At 44.1% G+C, this 19094-nt stretch overlaps 1 protein-coding gene across 1 annotated transcript in view; it reads left to right on the top strand.

Moving 5' to 3' along the window:
• The window catches only part of Cfap57 (cilia and flagella associated protein 57), a 70072-nt gene that overhangs the window by 28507 nt on the left and 22471 nt on the right, over nt 1-19094 (top strand). Inside the window, exons 11-18 of the mRNA XM_027937638.3 lie at nt 134-307; nt 3442-3603; nt 7791-7946; nt 9057-9150; nt 9971-10161; nt 10758-10931; nt 11844-12002; nt 13724-13867. Of these exons, the coding sequence (XP_027793439.2) occupies nt 134-307; nt 3442-3603; nt 7791-7946; nt 9057-9150; nt 9971-10161; nt 10758-10931; nt 11844-12002; nt 13724-13867 (1254 nt within the window). The remainder of the gene's footprint in view (nt 1-133; nt 308-3441; nt 3604-7790; nt 7947-9056; nt 9151-9970; nt 10162-10757; nt 10932-11843; nt 12003-13723; nt 13868-19094) is intronic.

The raw sequence follows: 19094 nt of genomic DNA on the forward strand, positions 1-19094 counted from the left end.
AAGGAATAGGGAAAAAACCACATTCTTTTAATACAGACTCTAAGAGTGCTATTAGAGGGAAGGAAGAGAATGATATCAGGACACAGGAAACATAGCTCAGCCTCTCAGTTAAACAGAGCTGTCTGTGTTCCAGGTCCTGCGAGAGATGTCAGCATTTGACGTCGTCTACACAGCAATTGTCATCTCCCATTCCGGGCGCATGATGTTTGTGGGCACCTCAGTGGGAACCATCCGCGCCATGAAGTACCCCCTGCCTTTGCAGAAAGAATTCAATGAGTATCAGGCTCATGCTGGTCCTATCACCAAGGTGAGAGGGACCCTTCCTCAGGGGTCCAGGTCCAGACCCTACCCAACATACCTTCTTCCTCCCTTCAGCCTCCATTGTCTTTTCTCTCTCCTTATTCCTTCTTCCTCCTTGTTTATTCACCTACCAACCATTCAGTAAGCATCTATTGACTTTGTGTTTAAATACTTCTAGGAATTTATCCTAGGAAATAATCAGAGCTACACCTAAAGATTTATGTACAAGGTTGTTCACCATAATATTATGCACAGTAATGGCCATTTGGTGACTGCCACCAGTCACCATCACGTCTCCCAGGCTCTATGAGTGTTGACTGCTAAGGACTCTCAGATATTCCCTCCTCCAGAGATTGCCCTGGACTAAAAGGAATCATAGATCAGGAGACTAGTTACTACCACTCCCCAAGGATGCAAAAGGCTACCGCTGGGGACAACAATATGAGCACACATTTGTAAATTATCCTTCCATTTCTTCTCATGAAGTAGTGTCTATGTTCAATAACTAAAATGTGAAAACAACCCAAGTTTCCATCAGCCAATGAGTGGATAAGCCAAATGTGGCATAGACATACAATGGAATAGTATTCAGTCTTAAAAAGGAGGGGAAGGGCTGGGGTTGTGGCTGAGTGATAGAGCATTTGCCTAGCATGTGTGAAGCATTGGGTTCGATTCTCAGCACAGTATATAAAGGAATAAATAAAATAATGGTCCATCAACAACTAAAAAAATATTAAAGAAAAAAAAAGGAGGGGAATTCTTCAGTATGCTACAATGGGGAGGAAGCTTGAGGACACTGTGCTAAATGAAGTAAGTCAATCACAAAAGGGCAAATATGGTGTGATTCTACCTTTGTAAGATTCTTAGAGCTGTCAAAATCATTAAGAGAATGTAGAATGCAGCGGGCTGGTGGGGGGGGGGAGTGGGGAATTCTTGTTTAATGGGTATAGAGTTTTGGTTTTATAAGACAAAAGAGAGTTGGGTGATGGTGATAGCTGCATAACAACTACAAATGTTAATACAACTGAAATCCTAAAAATGGTTAAGATGGTAAAATTTTATGTTATACATATTTTGCCACAGTAAAAATGTGAATAAAAAATAATTCTCTGACATGAAAGATGATTTCCAAGAAATCATACCCAATATGGGCTGGGGATATAGCTCAGTTGGTAGGGGAGTGATTGCCTTTCATGCACAAGGTCCTGGGTTCAATCCCCAGCACCACAAAAAAAAGAAAAAAAAAGAAAGAAAAAGAAATCATACCCAAAAGCAAATTAAAGGTTATTCGTAGAAAAAAAAGTAGTTTACTAAAAATAGGACCTGGGAAAAATGTGTATCATCTCCCTTCCCTTTTCTCTCATTTCAGATTGAATGACATGAATACCTGAGGTTTTTAATATGTTCCAAACTCCATATTGGCTTACCTGTAGGCATTGTTCTTATTAAGAAAGTATTTTTATTATAAAATGAAATATCCCTGTGCTAAGCCTAGGCCTTAGATCCAAAGTAACTTATTGTAATATATTCCCCTTCTTCTTTTAAGATATACTATTTATGAATAAAATAATTTCTATTATAGAAGCAATGCATGTCTATTTTAGAAATAAAAGTCCATATATATACATCATGGTAGAATATATATATATATATTTGTGTGTGTGTGTGTGTGTGTGTGTGTGTTTGTATATCCTATTATATGATGGACCATAAGTTATTAACTCTTCTCTTTCAACTAGGCATTTACATTATGAACTATAATGAACATCCTAGTCTGCAAATTTATATGTGCATCTCTGACAATTTTTTAAGGCTCAATTCCTAGACAGAGATAGAACTCCTAAGTAAAAGAGTATTACTATTTTTAAAGTTCTGCACATTGCTAATTATGAGAAGGCATTTTTTATAGTTAACTTTTTTGTCTTAATTTTTTACTAGGTATTAATTACAGGGTCACAGGAAATTTTAAAGATAGCACAGAGGTCCTGTGTAGCCTTCACCCAGTTTACCCCAGTGATCATCTTATGTAACTCTAGTACAATATCAAACCAGAAAACTGGCGCTGGTCCACTGCCTGAGTATGAGCCTGGTCATTTCATCACATGGGTCATTTATATAACCTACCACAGTCAAGATGCAGAATTGCTCCTTCACCACCTAGACCTACTTCTTGCCACCCTTTTGTAGTCATGCCTACCCCTCCCCACCATCCCTAATCCCTACCAACCATTCTTTTTTTCTGTTTCTATAATTTTGTCATTTTGAGACTTGTATATAAATGGATCATACATTATGTGACCTTCTGAGGGTGGGTTTTTCACTCAGCATAGTGCTCTTCAGATCTAACAAGGTGTTTTGTGTACTCATAGTTGATTCGCTTTATTGCTGAGTTATATTCCACAGTACGCACAATTTGTTAAATCATCCATCCTTTGTAGGATATTTTGATTTTTTTTCCTAGTTTGACTTTTACAAATAAAGCTGCTCTGAACAATCTTGTGCAGGTTTTTGTGTGGGCTTTCATTTTCACTTTTCTGGGGTAAATGCCCAAGAGTATGATTGCTGAATCTGATGGGAAGTGGGTATTTAATTTTTTAAGCAGCAGCCAAGCTTATCCAGATTCACTGTACCATTTTACATTCCTATCAGCAATGTTTCAGTTTTTCTACATCACTGCCAGCACATGGGGGGATTGTCACAATTTTTATTCTAGCTGTTCTAATAGGTGTGTAGTGATATCTCATCATGGTCTTAATTTGTATTTCTCTAATGACTAATAATGTTGAACATCTTTTTATGTGCATACATGGCCATCTATATATCCTCTTCACTGAAGTGTCCTCAAATCTTTTGCCCACTTTGGATTGCCAAGTTGTTTTACTACTGAGTTTTAAGAATTCTTTATACATTCTAGGTCATATTTCACTCAAAGAGTTCAAATCCACAGGGAATGTAGCTATAGCCTTGCTTCTTTTCATTTGTTCACAGAAAGAAGTCTGTGAGGGCTCCTGCCTCATTCTTACCCAGAACCAGATCTGCCTTGCTATGAGGCTATTCCCAGGTTATGTGGATGGAGGCCTTGCACAGTCACCCTGGTCATCTATGGCCCTAAAAAGCTTCCTATGATCTTTTACCCTGCAGATGTTGCTCACCTTTGATGATCAGTACCTGCTGACTACTGCTGAGGATGGCTGCCTGTTCACCTGGAAGGTCTTCCATAAGGATGGCCGCGGAATCAAGCGGGAAAGGGAGGTGGGCTTTGCTGAAGAGGTGCTCGTGACTAAAACAGACATGGAAGAGAAGGTAAGAATTGGGCCCAATGACGAGGAAAATCCTTGCCAGACTGCATTTCAGCTCCTCAGAGCAGCATCTCAGGTCCTCCTCAGCCTGGCTGTACCCTGTGACTGTCCTTCTCGCTGGCACTTGATTCTTTTTATACCCCCACACTGCCTGTCTTCCTCCACGTGGTCATCTTGACCTTGATCCACTGATTCTGCTTTCTTTTGCTACTGTTTGAGAGCAGAACCATGGCGTCCAATTCTCCTGTATGACCAATAGTTTCTAGTTCTTGCTAGGCATGTGGAAGACAATAAATATACCGACAAACCAAACATACCAGTTGTTTCTGTGAAACATAGTCATTGCTAGTACTGAGAACCTCCTTTAAAAAAATAAAAGAAATGAAGGATGTAAGAAACATTCCTAAAACTCTTAACCAGACTTCTAAATAATAAAACCATAAGTATAAAAAAACCCAGCATTTGCAAAGAAGCAGGCACTGTGCTGACTACTTTATAAGTATTTCTCATTTATATCTCCCAGTACATCTCAGAAAAAGGTACTGTTATTGATCCCATATTTCAAGAAACAGGTTTGGAAAGGTAGAGTGCTGTGTCCAAAGTGACTATGCTGGCAAGGTGTAGACCAGTTTTCTAATCCAGATTTCATCCAGAGCCCACTCCTCATCACTGTACCTAGGGACAACCCTCCTGTGAATGCAGTAAGCATTCCATAAAGATGTGGTTTTGGAGTTTTGATTGCATAGCTCTGTGCTGCACTCCCTGAGAGAAGCTGACTGGATGGTTCATGGAGAATCTGAGAGTCATGCATTCATTGCTGCTCATCAAGAATCTAAGAGTACTATTGAATATCTGCCATTAGCTAAGCATTGGGGGTGCACATGTGAAAAGATAGGCCTGGGCCCTGTGGTCAGGAAACTCACAGCCAGATAGGGGCTGGAGACAAGAACAACTGTAAGAACAGCAATGCGAAGGCAGCCACAGAGCCGGATGATAGGCCTCTGGTGTTTCCTGGAGATGCCCGCTAGAGCTCCCTCAAACCTTCTGCAGAAAGACAAAGGGGGAAGAAAGGGAGAGGGGCAGCCTGGCCTCCTTATGGCAAGCAACTGTCTCTTTCTCTTCCTTCTCTCTGTTTTCTTCTGTTTTCTAACCATGGTGTAGAAAAGAGGCCAAGTAGGAGACCCCAGGCTGAACCCAAGGCCTGAAGATGTCTGGGCTGATGGCTGACCACCAGCTACACCTGACAGCACTATTGCTAGGCTGAAAATGGGAGACTCCCTTCCTGGCTCCCTTCTCTTTCAACATCTGTATGACCACACTCTGCTTATGACCGGTCAACCTCTCTGATTCCTCCTCCCTGACTTCCTTACTGGCCCCTCGTCCACCTGTCTCTTAAAAGTCACATTCTCCAGAATTGCCAGCTCTTTCTTTTTTCGTTTATATTCTGTGACATTCTTTGTAACTCTCTGTCAGCCCAGGATTTACCCCCTCTTTACGTTTTTCATTTATTCATTCTCCATGTGATATTGACAGAGAGATAAGACACAGAGAAAAAGATATGGCGAGTCCTTCAGCTTATATCCTGAGAGGAGGGCTGGGTAAAAAAAAAAAATAGGGAAGTCAGTGCGAGTGGATGTTATGAAAGAAAGATGCTGTGGGAACACAGGGGAAGGACCCTGACCCAAAGGAAGTGAGCCCCACACAACCTTCCAGAACAAATGAGAAAGGGTGTTCCACACAGAGGAATGAGTACGTGCTGAGGATGAGGGTCAGGTGTTCTAGGAGAGACAAGGATGAATAGAGGATGAGAATAGAGGATGTGTCAGAGAGAAAGGGTGGTGAGAGAATCAGAGAGATCATGAGGGACTTTTAAGCCACATTTTAGACTGAAACTGTTCATAAGGCCCCACTACTAATAAGTTAGGGAGCATCTTGACAAGGTTCACGCTTTGGAGAGATTACAGCAACATGGAATGAGCAGTTACCTCAAATGTCACATATCAAAACTGAATCTTTCCCACTTATAAATGTATCCCATTAGTCCAAGACAGATGTCTGTTCATCTGATGAATATTTATCAGTGCTGACAGCATTGCAGGTTCTATGCTGAGCTCTGAGGAGAAAGCAGTGAAACAAGACAGGCCAAGCCTAACCCTCAGGTCCTGGAGACTCTACCTGGGGAAAAAGTTTTCATGCACAATCTTCTCACCTCCACCCCCCACCCAGTCAGCACCATTTCTCCAAAATATCTCGCTCCAGTCTTCCCATGCCTCTCGGCTCCCCTCGTCCACAACTGTGCAAGCCCTTAACCATCTCTCACCTGGACCATGCTGTTGTCCCCCAACTAATCACCTTGCCTTCACTCCATCTCTAAAGTGGTCCATGCTGCACACTGTCTTTGGAGAGGCCTTTATAACATCAAAGTCAGCTTAATCGAGCTAGGTGAGGACCCTTGGAAGCCCTCTAGTATAAATTTCCTACATGGCCTACAGGGACCTTGATAAACTTGCCCAATCTCAGCCTCCTCTCCTGCTGCCTCCTATTGTCACCAAGTCATATGAGGGCCCTGACTGTACATCCTCACTCCTACCTCCCTGACTTTGTACATGCAACTTTTGTTCATACTTCATCTCAGTATTTCCTACATGCCAGGTCCACATTAGCATGCTAGCCATGTGCAGAGCCAAGCATAACACATTCCTTGTGGTCTAGTCACTCCCAGGCAGTAAAGACAAGTAAAGATGATTGATAGGGATGCATGGGGTGTCATCAAGGTGAGGGAGAACAAAACACCTGTGTCCTCACCCACTGTGTCATCAACATTGACTTCATAGGAAGTGAGAGGTGTATGTGTTAAGAGTAGTTTTAGAAAACTGTGGCATCAGGGAGGACAGTGGAGACAGGAGTTGTCCAGGCAGAAGAATTAGGACCTATGTTAAAGTAATAGCACTGAGGCCAGCATGGGTATACGATGCATCAGGATGGACAACTAACAGTACTGAGAACTACCCAGCTCTGGGCACTTATCACATTTTAATTATATTTTTATTTGGACTGTAAGTTCCATGGGGCAAGGATTGTGATTAAACAAATATCTTTTGAGTATGTACTATGTGTTAGGCCTTGTTCTGGGTACTTGGGGTACATCAGCTGTTTTAGTCAGCAGTTTCACTGACCCAACCAGAACAATTATAGAGGAGGAAAGTTTATTTGAGGGCTCACAGTTTCAGAGGTCTCAGTCCACAGAAGGCTGACTCCATTCCTTGGAGCTCCAGATGAGGTTGAACATCATGACAGAAGAGCGTGGCAGAGGGAATCTGCTCACATGATGATCAGGAACGAGAGAGAGAGAGAGAGAGACTGACTCCACTCACCAGATAAAATATTTACTCCATAATCACTCCCCTAGCACTGTTGATAATGTCAGAAATCATCAGAGTACACTAAGTAGAAAAAAGAATATAAAATTCTCTATCACTAATAGGTAAAATAAAATAGATAATAGTGTAACTATCTCTGGATGTTTGGATGATAAATACTTTATATTTTGTTCTTTATACCTTTCCATAGTTTCCAACATTTCCTCCAGCCACACCCCACCTGCCTCTATTTGCTTAGGTTAAGGCTATAACCCAACCATTTATCCTCCAAACCTTCTTGTATTGTCTCACATGTGAGCTACTGGGGGACACCTCACTTCCAAACCATAACATCAGCAAATAAAACCAATAAAGATCCCAGCTTTCTTGGAGCTTAAGCTTTAATGGGGGAGAAAATAAAATAATAAGTAAATTATATAGTAGATTAGAAAGTGCCAAGATCTAAGGAAGTAATCCAAAGTAGAGCACAGTAAGAGGGCAGGACGGGAGGTCATGAAGGAAGTGGTGGGAGTAGGAAGGGGGTGGCAGGATTAAATAGTGGGATTCAAGTGGCCTTATGGAGCAGGTGACATGTGAGCCAATTTGAATGAAGGAGAGGGAGCATCTACTGTTGTTAGCACACAGTAGAGCCCACAAGTACATATTGTGGGGACAGAGGAATGAATCTTGTGGGGAAAGATGATAAGCTCTACCTGAGACATGTTAAGTTTGAAACTAGACAGAGCTGCAGGTCTCAGGTCAAGGCCACAGGTTTAAATATTCTGATTCACCCCACTATGAAAGCTCTTGATTCTCTGCCCTTCTCCCAAAGGCTCAGATTATGTTGGAGCTAAAGACTCGTGTGGAAGAATTAAAAATGGAGAATGAGTATCAACTTCGACTAAAGGATATGAACTACTCTGAGAAGATTAAGGAGCTTACAGACAAATTCCTCCAGGAAATGGAGTCCTTGAAAACCAAAAACCAGGTCTGTTTGAGAGACGGAACCAACAGCCACAAGCCAGAGAAATTTCTACTCAGCTCAACATGGGGCTGGCATGTATTGCCCTAGTTATGCTCAAAGAACATAAAGCACTGTTGATAATGTCAGAAATCATCAGAGTACAGTAAGGCACTAAGTAGAAAAAAAGAATATAAAATTCTCTATCACTAATGGTAATAGGTAAAATAAAATAGATAGTAGTGTAACTATCTTTGGATGTTTGGATGATAGATACTTTATATTTTGTTCTTTATACCTTTCCATAGTTTCCAAATTCTCTGCAGTGATAGATAATTCATTACTTTTGTAATCAGAAAAAACTTACTTTAAAACAAAATGAAAAGATAGCAAGAAAAAAGTATAGAAAGAAAGAACTAGCAGAATATTGATTTTTAGATTGTCAGAAAGTTACATAGTCCTAGGTTACATAGTTACATAGTTTTGTTTTTGTTCTACAAAAATTTGTCTGACCTTCTCATCCAAAGCCCCCAATCTTTTGCTCAAGAAAATTTGTTCTATTATGTTATCTCTGTGAGTCAGAGAGTTTGTCTGAAAAAAAACATGGCTGTTGATTTTATTCATCACTCATTTGTAATTCCATTCAGTTAGTCAACAAACATTTTTTCTTTGGTGCCCCACATAAGCCAAGCACAAAGTTAAGTCCTGGGATGGCAGTGTCTCAGTCTGCGAGGATCTGTCCTGCTCCAGTAGAGAAGACACTTCTTAGAAGCTCACAGTTAACCCCAAGAAGTTCATTGAGAGTAAGGTGCAGGCAACAGGGGATTTGAATGAATCCCTATTTTTCACCCCAAAATTCACTTGACACATATCTGAAACTAAACTCATCACTCACAAACCCATTTATTAACAAGGATATAGACAGGGAAAGTATAGAACTTTCAGAGCAGAATATAATGTAAATAAGGAGGAAGTGATAGCGCATGTGTCATTCCATAGAACAATGGTGCACAGTAAGGGCTTGAGAAATGTGTGTGTTTGTGAGCGAAGGAGGGTGTCACTTGTAAAATTATTTCTCATCCTTGTGGTGCCTTCAGCAGATGTTTAGAAATCAGAAAATGTCACTTTATGGTTTAGGTTTTAAGAACAGAAAAAGAGAAGCAGGATATAAGTCACCGTGAGCGCATAGAAGACCTCCTAGACAAACAGAACCGGGAACTGCAAGACCTGGGTGAGCCCTCAAGCAGAAGCCACAAGGGCTGAGGGTGGCTGCTTGGCATTGGAAGGAGACAGGTTGAGAAAATACCAGGAGTCCCCCAGACACAGCAGAAGTACCAGGGACTGTGGCCCTGTCTATGGTCAGGCTACATTCATCCCCCAGAATTCACGGTGGTTTTCACTCCTGTGTATTTACTTCTTCCGTAAAACCATGTTAAACACCTACTATAAGGTGAGCACGGTGGTGCATGCCTATAATCCCAGCAGCTCAGGAGGCTGAGACAGGAGGATTGCAAGTTCAAAGCCAGCCTCAGCAACTTAGCGAGGCCCTAAGCACTCCAATGAAACCCTGCCTATAAATAAAATACAAAATAGAGCTGGGGATGTGGCTCAGTGGTCTAGTGCCCCTGAGTTCAATCCCCAGTACCCCCAAAAAAGCAAAACAAAACACAAAAACACCTACTGCATTGCCAGTAGGAGATATAGACTTCCCTGGGTCCCAGACTCACTACTCACTTGCTGGGTGCTCTAGGGAGTCACCTAACCTGACTGAACCTCAGCTAACTGTTCTGAAAAAATAGGACACTAATACTTATTTTGCATACTCAGGCTAGTCTTCTTGGCCTTGAACCTTCAAATATCCCTCTGCACCTTCCTAGAAACATTTCTGCCTAGGGCAGGAGGGGATGAAGTTGGCTGAAGGCATGGAATTTTGGTTCCAGAGGCGCTACTCTGGCTGCATGGAAGGGGTAGGAAAGCACCCAGGGTTGCTGCATGCCCCTGAGGCTGGTCTTCTCACCCACCTTAAATACTTCCCTCTTGATTCTCTCCAGAATGTTGCAACAACCAAAAGTTGCTTCTAGAATATGAGAAATACCAGGAATTACAACTCAAGTCCCAAAGGATGCAGGAAGAGTATGAAAAACAGCTCCGAGATAATGATGAGACCAAGAGCCAAGCCCTGGAGGAGCTGACTGAATTTTATGAGGCCAAGCTGCAAGAGAAAACCACCCTTCTGGAAGAGGTACTCTCAGGAACTAAGATCTCACTGTGCCTCCCTTTCATAGAGAAAAAGCAGGATGGGTTGGCTTAAGGAGAGCAGTTGTAGTTTCACAACTATTTATTGAGTAGCTACTGTGTGCCTATATGTGCTATGCACTGGGAATTCAGTGGTGGGCATGAGAGAAAAGGTTTCTACCCTTAAGGAACTTACATCTAATGGAAGAGAAAATAAGTAATTTAGTAAAAAATATGAAATTACAGCTGTCACAGTTCTGTGAAGGAAAAACAGGACGTCTGGGTGCTGGTGTCAAGACCAGAGGCAAAACAGGATATGGGGATGTTGCTAAATGTGTGGTTGAAGTGATGGAGCCCGAGGCCTGACCTGGATGGAAATATGGGAGACACGAAGAAAGTGGACATGTCAGGAGACAAATGGCCTCAGTTTCCATTTCTGTAATAACACTCATCTCCTGTTCGCCATGATAGGGCTCTGCGACTAGTCTCATCCCAGGCATTCTTAGCACAGAGGCATCCGTGAGCCCCTTCTCCCATGATTGCACTCTCTCCCTCTCTCTCTCTCTCCTCTCTCTCTCTCTTCTGTCTCTCTCTCTGAGCCAGGCCCAGGAGGATGTCAGGCAGCAGCTGCGGGAATTTGAAGAGACCAAGAAGCAGATTGAAGAAGATGAAGACCGAGAAATCCAAGATATCAAAATCAAGTACGAGAAAAAACTTCGGGAAGAGAAGGAATCCAACCTGCGGCTCAAGGGAGAAACAGGCATTATGAGGAAAAAGGTATCAGGCTGTTCTCTGAGAGACTTGGGAATGGGCAAGGGCCGGAATGCAGAAAAAGCTGGGCCAGGTGAATAGAAAGCCCTGGGTGCTGCGCAGAGTTCTCACCTGAACGTCCTCACCTCCAGTGAGCAGGTTAGGAAAGGAGCACTGGCAGGTGCTCCTGCGGGGGCAGACAGACCTTGCCACATCCTCTGAAAAGGCAGCCATCTGGCCTCTCTCCTTTTGGCAGTGATGTCGAGCTCCCCTGTGGCTGATAGACTCTGTTTGGGCTTTCACTTCCAAGTAAGATCAATTAGAAATGGAAATAAGGTCTTCTCAGCCTGGAAGTGTCCTGGGCTCTGGTGGCTCCCGTTCAGGCTCCACAGGTGGGAGAAGGAGACAGGTAAAAGAGCTTTGTTTACAAGGTAGAGCAAGTATTTTTAGTTCACTGGTGATTGAGTGAAGGGCTATTCAATTCACCGTTCCTTGTGGAATTGTCACAGTTTCACCAAAACCTTTAGCCTTACAGAAGCCAAGTTCAAAGTGCGCTCCTGTTTCTTCGTATTAGAAATCATATTGCTAGGAAGTCTAGAGGACAGTCTTGGACATGACTAAGATGGCTCATTGGGTAGGGCCAGCATCTGTGAACTTGGTGGGCCACTGATTCAAACTTTTTAAGGTCAATGTGATCATTTTAAGGTCAATGTGATCATCTATTTGGCCTAGGAAATTTCTGAGCCATTTTAAATTCTGCAAAAACTCACTCCCCCCAAAGTTTAGAAATGTTGTATACTCAGTGTTTTCAGTTGACAGAAGAGAGGTGGTCCAGCTCACAGTTGATCAGTGATGGGGAGCTTTTTTTCATGATTTGGAAGGAGTGGAGATGAGCTCCGAGATTTCAGGGGTCTTTGCTGTTGCTATTTGCATCTGCAGTTCAGCAGTCTGCAGAAGGAGATCGAAGAGCGAACCAACGACATTGAGATGCTGAAGGGAGAGCAGGAGAAGCTTCAGGGAGTCATCAGGTCCCTAGAGAAAGACATTCAAGGCCTCAAACGAGAGATCCAGGAGAGAGATGAGACAATTCAAGACAAGGTGAAGACTATCTCCTGTCCTACCCAGCCACAGTCCGGAGGGACCCAAGCCATGAGGGCAAGACTTGGAAAAGAGAGGGCCCCTGGCTTCTTGGAACACATGTATTTAACTTGATCTCTGGGAATAAGAGGTCAGCAAGGTGCCTGTGGTGTGCTTGGCACTGTGTTAATTACTGTCAACATGGCACACTCAGTTCTGCCAACAACCCCAGGGTATGAGCAATGCAGTGTTAATGGCTGCTGAGTTCCAAGAGATTGAGTATTCAAGGTCACACAGTGTATACAGGATGGACTTGGGACAGGAACCCAGTCAGCTGACTCCAAGGCCCCTGCCCTCCCAGATCCAGGTATCCATCTGTGAATATATTGCCCACATGGTCCGCCTGGTCAGAGAGGGACTCCCCTGAGGTTGAACCTGTACCTCCTAGGTGCCCCGGGAAGCTGGTACCACTTTTAGGGATGCCTTTCTCACAAAGCACTCAGAACACAGACACACATTCTAAGGGGCATACCATTTCAGCATGCAAAATTTAATATCATCCTTCTGAGCAAATCCAGACTCCATGCACTCCTCTCCACACACTCTGCATCTATTGTCTTAGGCAGAAATTGTCCTGTGGGCGAACATGGGCTTCAGTGTCAGGCCCAGCATTGCACCTTGGGCAACTTCTCCAAGTCTTCATTTCTTAGACCCCTGTCAAGGGGTCTAATAAGGATTGAATGAGATAGTACCTGCAAGCCATTTCTCTGTATGAATGTTTGTGTATGGGTCTGGGCTTTCGGGTGGGAGCCTCAAAGCTCTCTTCAGATTCTCAGACAAGAAAGAGGCCAAAGATCATGTGTGAAAACACCCATAAAGAAAATACCAATGAATGGACTTGGCAGTGTTCCGTAAGACCTGACAAAATTAGGCAACAGGCCAAATTTAGCCCTGGCTGAGTTTGCCAACCCTGGACTATAAGGTAAATTTTGAACTCTTGAACTCCTTGCCTTCCTCCCTATCCCCCCAGCCCCCACTTCTCACTCCCCCTGTGAGCCACCACCAGACACTCCAGCAGGGTATGCTGAGCACCCTCAATACAGACCACCCCTCCCTGACAGCACTTATCACATCTTGAGGTTGTGTTTGTTTCCACATCTGCCTTCCTAGCTCTTGTTTTCTCCTGAGGGACAGATTATGCCACACCCATATTTGGCATTCCAATACTTGGCAAAAGATGTTCATTCAGTAAATGTTTGATAAAATGGGTAGACTCATGTAGAAGCCAGGCGACTTTTCTGACTGAGTCTTGAAAGACACACAGCCTCCCTTCAGGTATATTTGCTAAATGACAAGTAAGTCTTAAGTATAGCCAGATGCAAGGGGAGGAACTTTGATTGTGCCTGCTGCTACAGAAGCATCAAGGTCACACTGTAGAAGAGCTGCAGTGTGGGAAGGAGATGCAGCTGCCCGAAACCTACATATGAGTGAGTGAGTGAGTGAGTGAGTGAGGTTCCTGGCCACAAGTAAATTCTGAACTCTTGAACCCAATGTGCAAGCACAGAAGCTAAGGAATCAGTGCTGTGACCTGGTGGGGGAGAGTTGGCCTTTGTATCCCCAGTGAGCAGAGAAGACTGGGCCTCCTCAATCAGGAGAGTCACAGGATTTATACTCCTTGCCCTAAAGCGATTCCACGTGCCAGGGCCTTGTGATCTCTCACTTCTCACTCATCTTACCCCTAGGAGAAACGAATTTATGATCTGAAAAAGAAGAATCAAGAACTAGAGAAGTTCAAGTTTGTGCTTGACTACAAAATAAAAGAGCTGAAGAAGCAAATAGAACCTCGAGAGAATGAGATCAAGGAGATGAAGGAACAGATTCAGGAGGTGAGAGCCCTCTGCGACACCCTAGCCTCTGAGACCTTCTCTCTGCCTTCGCTACTCCAAGTTGGCCTCGGGAATGAAAGTAAACTCTCCTTTCTAGTCCCTCTCTGCTCCCTAGGTATGTGCAGCCTCCACTCCACAGACCATGCCACGAGGAAAGCCCTGGCGCAACTGAGGGCCCAATAGTGTGAAAGTAAAATGCTTCAGAATTAGGCTTGCTGTAGGGCTCTGGGTAGGTTGGGGCCCTGCCTACCTCAGCACACCAGCCCCAGGCCTTCGACCACCAGAGGGCAGTGTATACTCAGCCAACCGCCTCACCACCCGGCACAACCCACCAGTTCAATGTTTCTCAACTGGAAATGGTGGGGCCCAGGCCAGGGCATGGTGTTTGGACTTAATCTGATAAGAAATAAGAAGTCCTCAAAGACTCTTGAGCCAAGAAGGACACAGTTAAGAATATATTCTGTAAAGCAAACAGGATGAAGGTTGAGAGAGGAGAGATTAGAAGCAAGATCAGTTGGACAAGGGTTTCTGAGAGTTCAGTGAGGTATAAGTGTTCCCCTTTGTCCCCTGGACCCCTACACATTGCATTCCCTTGTGACATGTGTTTACCTCACAGCCTCCCCTCAGTGGGCAGAAAGTAGCTAACGGTGAGGTCTGTGGTTGATCTAAAATTGAATTCTTTATTTTTCTTCCATTTTCCTCTCCAAATTCTTGATTTTAAAACCTCACCCTTTCTCCAGTTTCTTTTTTTTCTCAGAAAATGGTACAGTGGAGGTGCTGGGGATATAGCTCACTTGGTAGAGTGCTTATCTCACATGCACAAAGAAAAGAAAATGGTACTGTGATCTACCCAGTTACTTAAAGTAGAAATTTAGAAGTCTTTCTTGATTCATCCCTTCTCTTAAGCCTATATCCAAACCATCACTAACATCTATCTAATCAATTTTCAAAAGATATTTCAAATCCATTGTTCCTCCCTGCTGCTATTATCCTCACCCAAGCCTCCACCATTTCTTATCTGGTCTCTACTCCAGGCTTCAGCCTGGTCTCCAGGGAGTGGTCAGAGCAAAAGTGCCCTAATGAATGGTGTCCTATCCCACACTGAATATAACATCCAAAGTCCCACAAGCCCTGCACCACCTGGCGTCTCCCTAGCTCTCCAGTCTCATCTCAAGCTTCTGTTTCCTGTTCCATTCACCAGTTTTCTGACAGATCCTACAACAAGCCAAGCTTTTTCCATCCTGAGATCTCTGCAGGGCTGTTCCCTCTGCCTGGAAGGCTCTTCCCCCAAATTGTCACATGATTGGCTTCTTTGCATCTTTCAGGTCTCAGCTTGTATGTCACCTCTTCAAGGGAACCTTCTCTGACCACTCTAGACAAAATAGGATCCTGCTTCCCCCTCCATCTTCTAGTTGGTTGTGCTAAGTAAGGATAATAGGTACAAGTATGTCACCACTAATGACCCTGCTAGAATCAGGTGCTGGTCAGTCCAGTGAAAAGACTCCTTTTCTCTAGGAGGTTCAGTAAAGAAACTAGGTGGGGATTGGTCCAAGGATGGGGGCACAAAGGAATCTAGAGACTGTGGCAGTGACTTTGTCCCTAGCAGCTGTAGGCTGTTCTCTCTGAACTCACCTGACTACAGAGCTGCCTTCTCAGGGCCTCCTACCATTCTGGAATGACTTCAGGGCCCCAAAATGGCAACTGATTACTCCTTTTAGTAATAAAACACTTTGGACCAGGTAACTTACAAACAACAGAAATTAATTGCTCACAGTTGTAAAGGCTGAGAAGTTCAAGATCAAGGGGCCAGCAGATTCCATATCTGGAAGGGCCTACATCTCATAGTTCCAACTGCTCTGTGCCCTCAAGCAGAAGGGCAAAGGGGGATGGCTGACAGGCTCCCTCAGGCCTCTTCTATAAGGGCACCGATTCCATTAAGAGAATCAAAAACCCTTGTGACCTAATCAACTGCCAAAGGCCCCATCACTTAATACCATTACCTTGGGGGTTAGGTTTCAACATATAAATTCTGGAAGAACACATATATTCAGACTCTAGCAGCATCCCAAGAAGAGAAAGATTGGAGCCCCCTTTCTCCTGGAAGGTCAGTATGCCACAGAACCCTGAAAATCACTGTCCTAATTTTCTTTCCTCATTTGACATTTGTCACCTGGATTTAAGATCACAGTTTGCTAAAGCTCAGCTAACCTTCCACCCCAACATACATGGGGGATTATTACTTTCCCAAGCAGTAACAGGGGCCAAGCATGGCACTGATACTCAGCAGGGTATATGCTTGTGTCTTGAGAATGATTTTAACAAGGTCCCTCCTACCTCCACCCCATGCCAGATGCCACCAGAGCTGATATCTGGGTCTGGTTCCTTCCAGGGGCCTCTGACCTTGGAATTTTCCTCTGGGGATCAGACTTATTCTGCCCACCCACTGCAGATCTCCTGTGAAGTTCCTCTTCTGTAGGAAGGAGGCCTCAACCCTTGGCTCATGTGTATGGCTGAGACCTCTGAAAGAACATATAGCCTTCCTTGGTTCAGGTACCATCCCTCATTTACACTTTTCCAGCTTTTCACTGTCAACTCCAGGTCCCTCTCTCCTTCCTAGGGGAAAGGTTTCTGGAACCTTGTTGTTTGAATTTCCAATTATTGATTTATTCATCTAGTACAGGGTTTCTCAACATCAACCTATTGATTACCTGTTGTGGGGGCTGTTCTCTGCATTGTAGGGCATTTGGCAGCATCCCTAGTCTCTCCCCACTGGAGGTAGTTGTATCCCCTGCCCAGGGTATTACAACCCAAAATGTCTCCAGACATTGCCAAATATCCTGTAGGAGCAGGAAGTGGGGATGCACCCTCTCCCTCCCCCATTGCATTGAGAATTACTGAGTGTGATGAATAACATGGGAACATAGATGGAGTCCTGTTCTCTATAGATGGAAGCCGAGCTAGGAAAAGGATGCTTCTTCCAACTACTAAGCTAGCCTTCTGGCAGTCTAGACAAATACTCAAATTTTACGTATTTCATAATTTTTTCTATAAAATAGTAATTTGAGGGTTTGCCTTAGGGGAAAAAAAGAGCAGAGATTTTTAAAATGTTGTCCTGTTATTTCTCTTCCACTCTAACTCAACTTGTCATTACTGACTTAAGATTGTAGAGAGGCACAGTTGACGATAGGCACTCAGGTATGACTTTTGGTAGCCCTGCAAATTGGAGAAACCCCTTTCTCTCTTACATTTCGCCTGGTCAAGGACACTATCATCTCTCGCCTGGGCCCCAGCAGCAGCCTCCTGGCTGGTATCCCTGGACCCAGTTTTGCTCTTTTCACTGGAACCTCTGCATGAGGGCCTCTAAGAAATCAGGCAGCTCATGCCACTCTTGGCAAAACCTTGGCAGCCCCCAGAGCTTTCAAGATAAAAGCCGAACTTCTCAACATTTGATCCTCTACCTTTGGGTCCTTCGTGACCCAGCTCAGGTGACCTTCCCAGCTCCCTTCTCCTCCCCTTCTCCTGCTGCCCCCTCCTGCAGCCACCTGGAACCACTGGTAAAGATACACCAGGCTGCCACGCCTCTGGTCCCCTGTGTGTAGGCTGCTCTCTGCCTGCAATTCTCTCTTCCCTTTCGTTCTCTAATATTTACTGTTCCTACGACAGCCAGCTGAAGCATCCCTTTTCTGGGGGCCACCTGCTCACCTTCTCTGTTTCTCCCATTCCACCCTCACTTCCCACTTACTTCTCCTATCCCTCTGGTCCTAAGGCTTCCGGAAGACAAGACTCCCTCTTAATCAGTTCTACGTCCCTAAGCCCACAGCAGCTAGGTGGACCTTTCTAATGGGCACATTCTTTCTCTAGCTGTGCCGAAACAACCCTTGGTGTGCATCCTGTGCAAGGTGGCTCTGCATAGCTTTGCTAACACTCCCTGCTTATCACTCCTCTTCTGGAGGCAGGTCATTTCACCCTCTCCTTGCACCACCCATATGGCTCCCTTTGTCCTTCACACTGCCATCCATTCACTCAGGTATGTATTGAGTGCCACCTTTATGCCAGGTTATTGTGTCAAAGGGCTATTCTGTCAAAATACAATGTTCCCAGTAACAAAGAAAATATAATTCTAAAAGCATCCCTTTTTATGTCTAGAACATGGATGTGACTCAGTGGGGCCTCTGGTAGCCCACAGAGACAAGAGCCTTGAATCTGAGCAAAGGGCCTGGGATAGATTTGGAGGCTACTCCACCCAGCCATGAAAAATATCCAATGAGCTGTAGCATTCCCTGCCACTGAGCGTCCCTAGTAACAGGAATCCTAGTGTCCACCAAATTTCGGGCGCAAATCAAGTATCACCTTTTGCTTTGGCAGGAATTCAGTTCATTGCAAGCTCACACACAGCCCATCTCATCCTAATGGGAAGTTTCAGTTATCATTCACACATCTTTTTTTAATATTTATTTTTTTAGGTGTAGTTAGACACAATATCTTTATTTATTTTTATTTGGTGCTGAGGATCGAACCCAGAGCCTCACACATGCTAGACAGCGCTCTACCGCTGAGCCATAACCCAGCCCTCATTGACACATCTTTAGTTAATAAAATAAACCAATGAACAGAAAATCTTCCAGAAGCTCCCTAGTGGTTTCTTGATCTTCCTTTGAAGATGGGATACCCCTCAGTTATACTTTTTAAGACCTTTTCAATAGAATGATGAGACAGAGGTTTTGACTTAACCTGCTCTTTCCAGTTTTATGCCTTAGGTTGGGTATACCTCTGAGCCATGCTGGTCCCTCAAACTCTGCTTTAGACTAAGCTTTCTGCTTTAGAATGACTGCGGCCCCTGAGGGTGAGGTTCACTCATACAACCACACCAAGCAGCAAAGAGGATGCTTCCCTGGAGAACCTGCCTCATGTTACAGTTGAGACTTCGGTACTTGAGAGTCATGGAGTTAGAAGGAATTTGAGAAAGGGATCAGCAGTTAAGGAAAGAGAAGGTGGCCAAGTGGGAAACTTCCCATCATGACATAGAAATCCATGGCCCTGAATTGCCACATCAGCCAAGGAGGTGGGGGCTTTTAGGATGGCGGGGAGTAAGAAGAAAGGCTTCGTTCCAGAGGATACAGGTGGAAACTGAAAAATAATACCCTGATCTTGGGGCACATATACACTGGAAGACTTCAGTTCTCAAATATATTTGCGAGCTCTCACCTTCTTTTTCTTGGCGCACTTT

This window comes from Marmota flaviventris, chromosome 10 (assembly GCF_047511675.1).
Source record: "Marmota flaviventris isolate mMarFla1 chromosome 10, mMarFla1.hap1, whole genome shotgun sequence".
Lineage (NCBI taxonomy): Eukaryota > Metazoa > Chordata > Mammalia > Rodentia > Sciuridae > Marmota > Marmota flaviventris.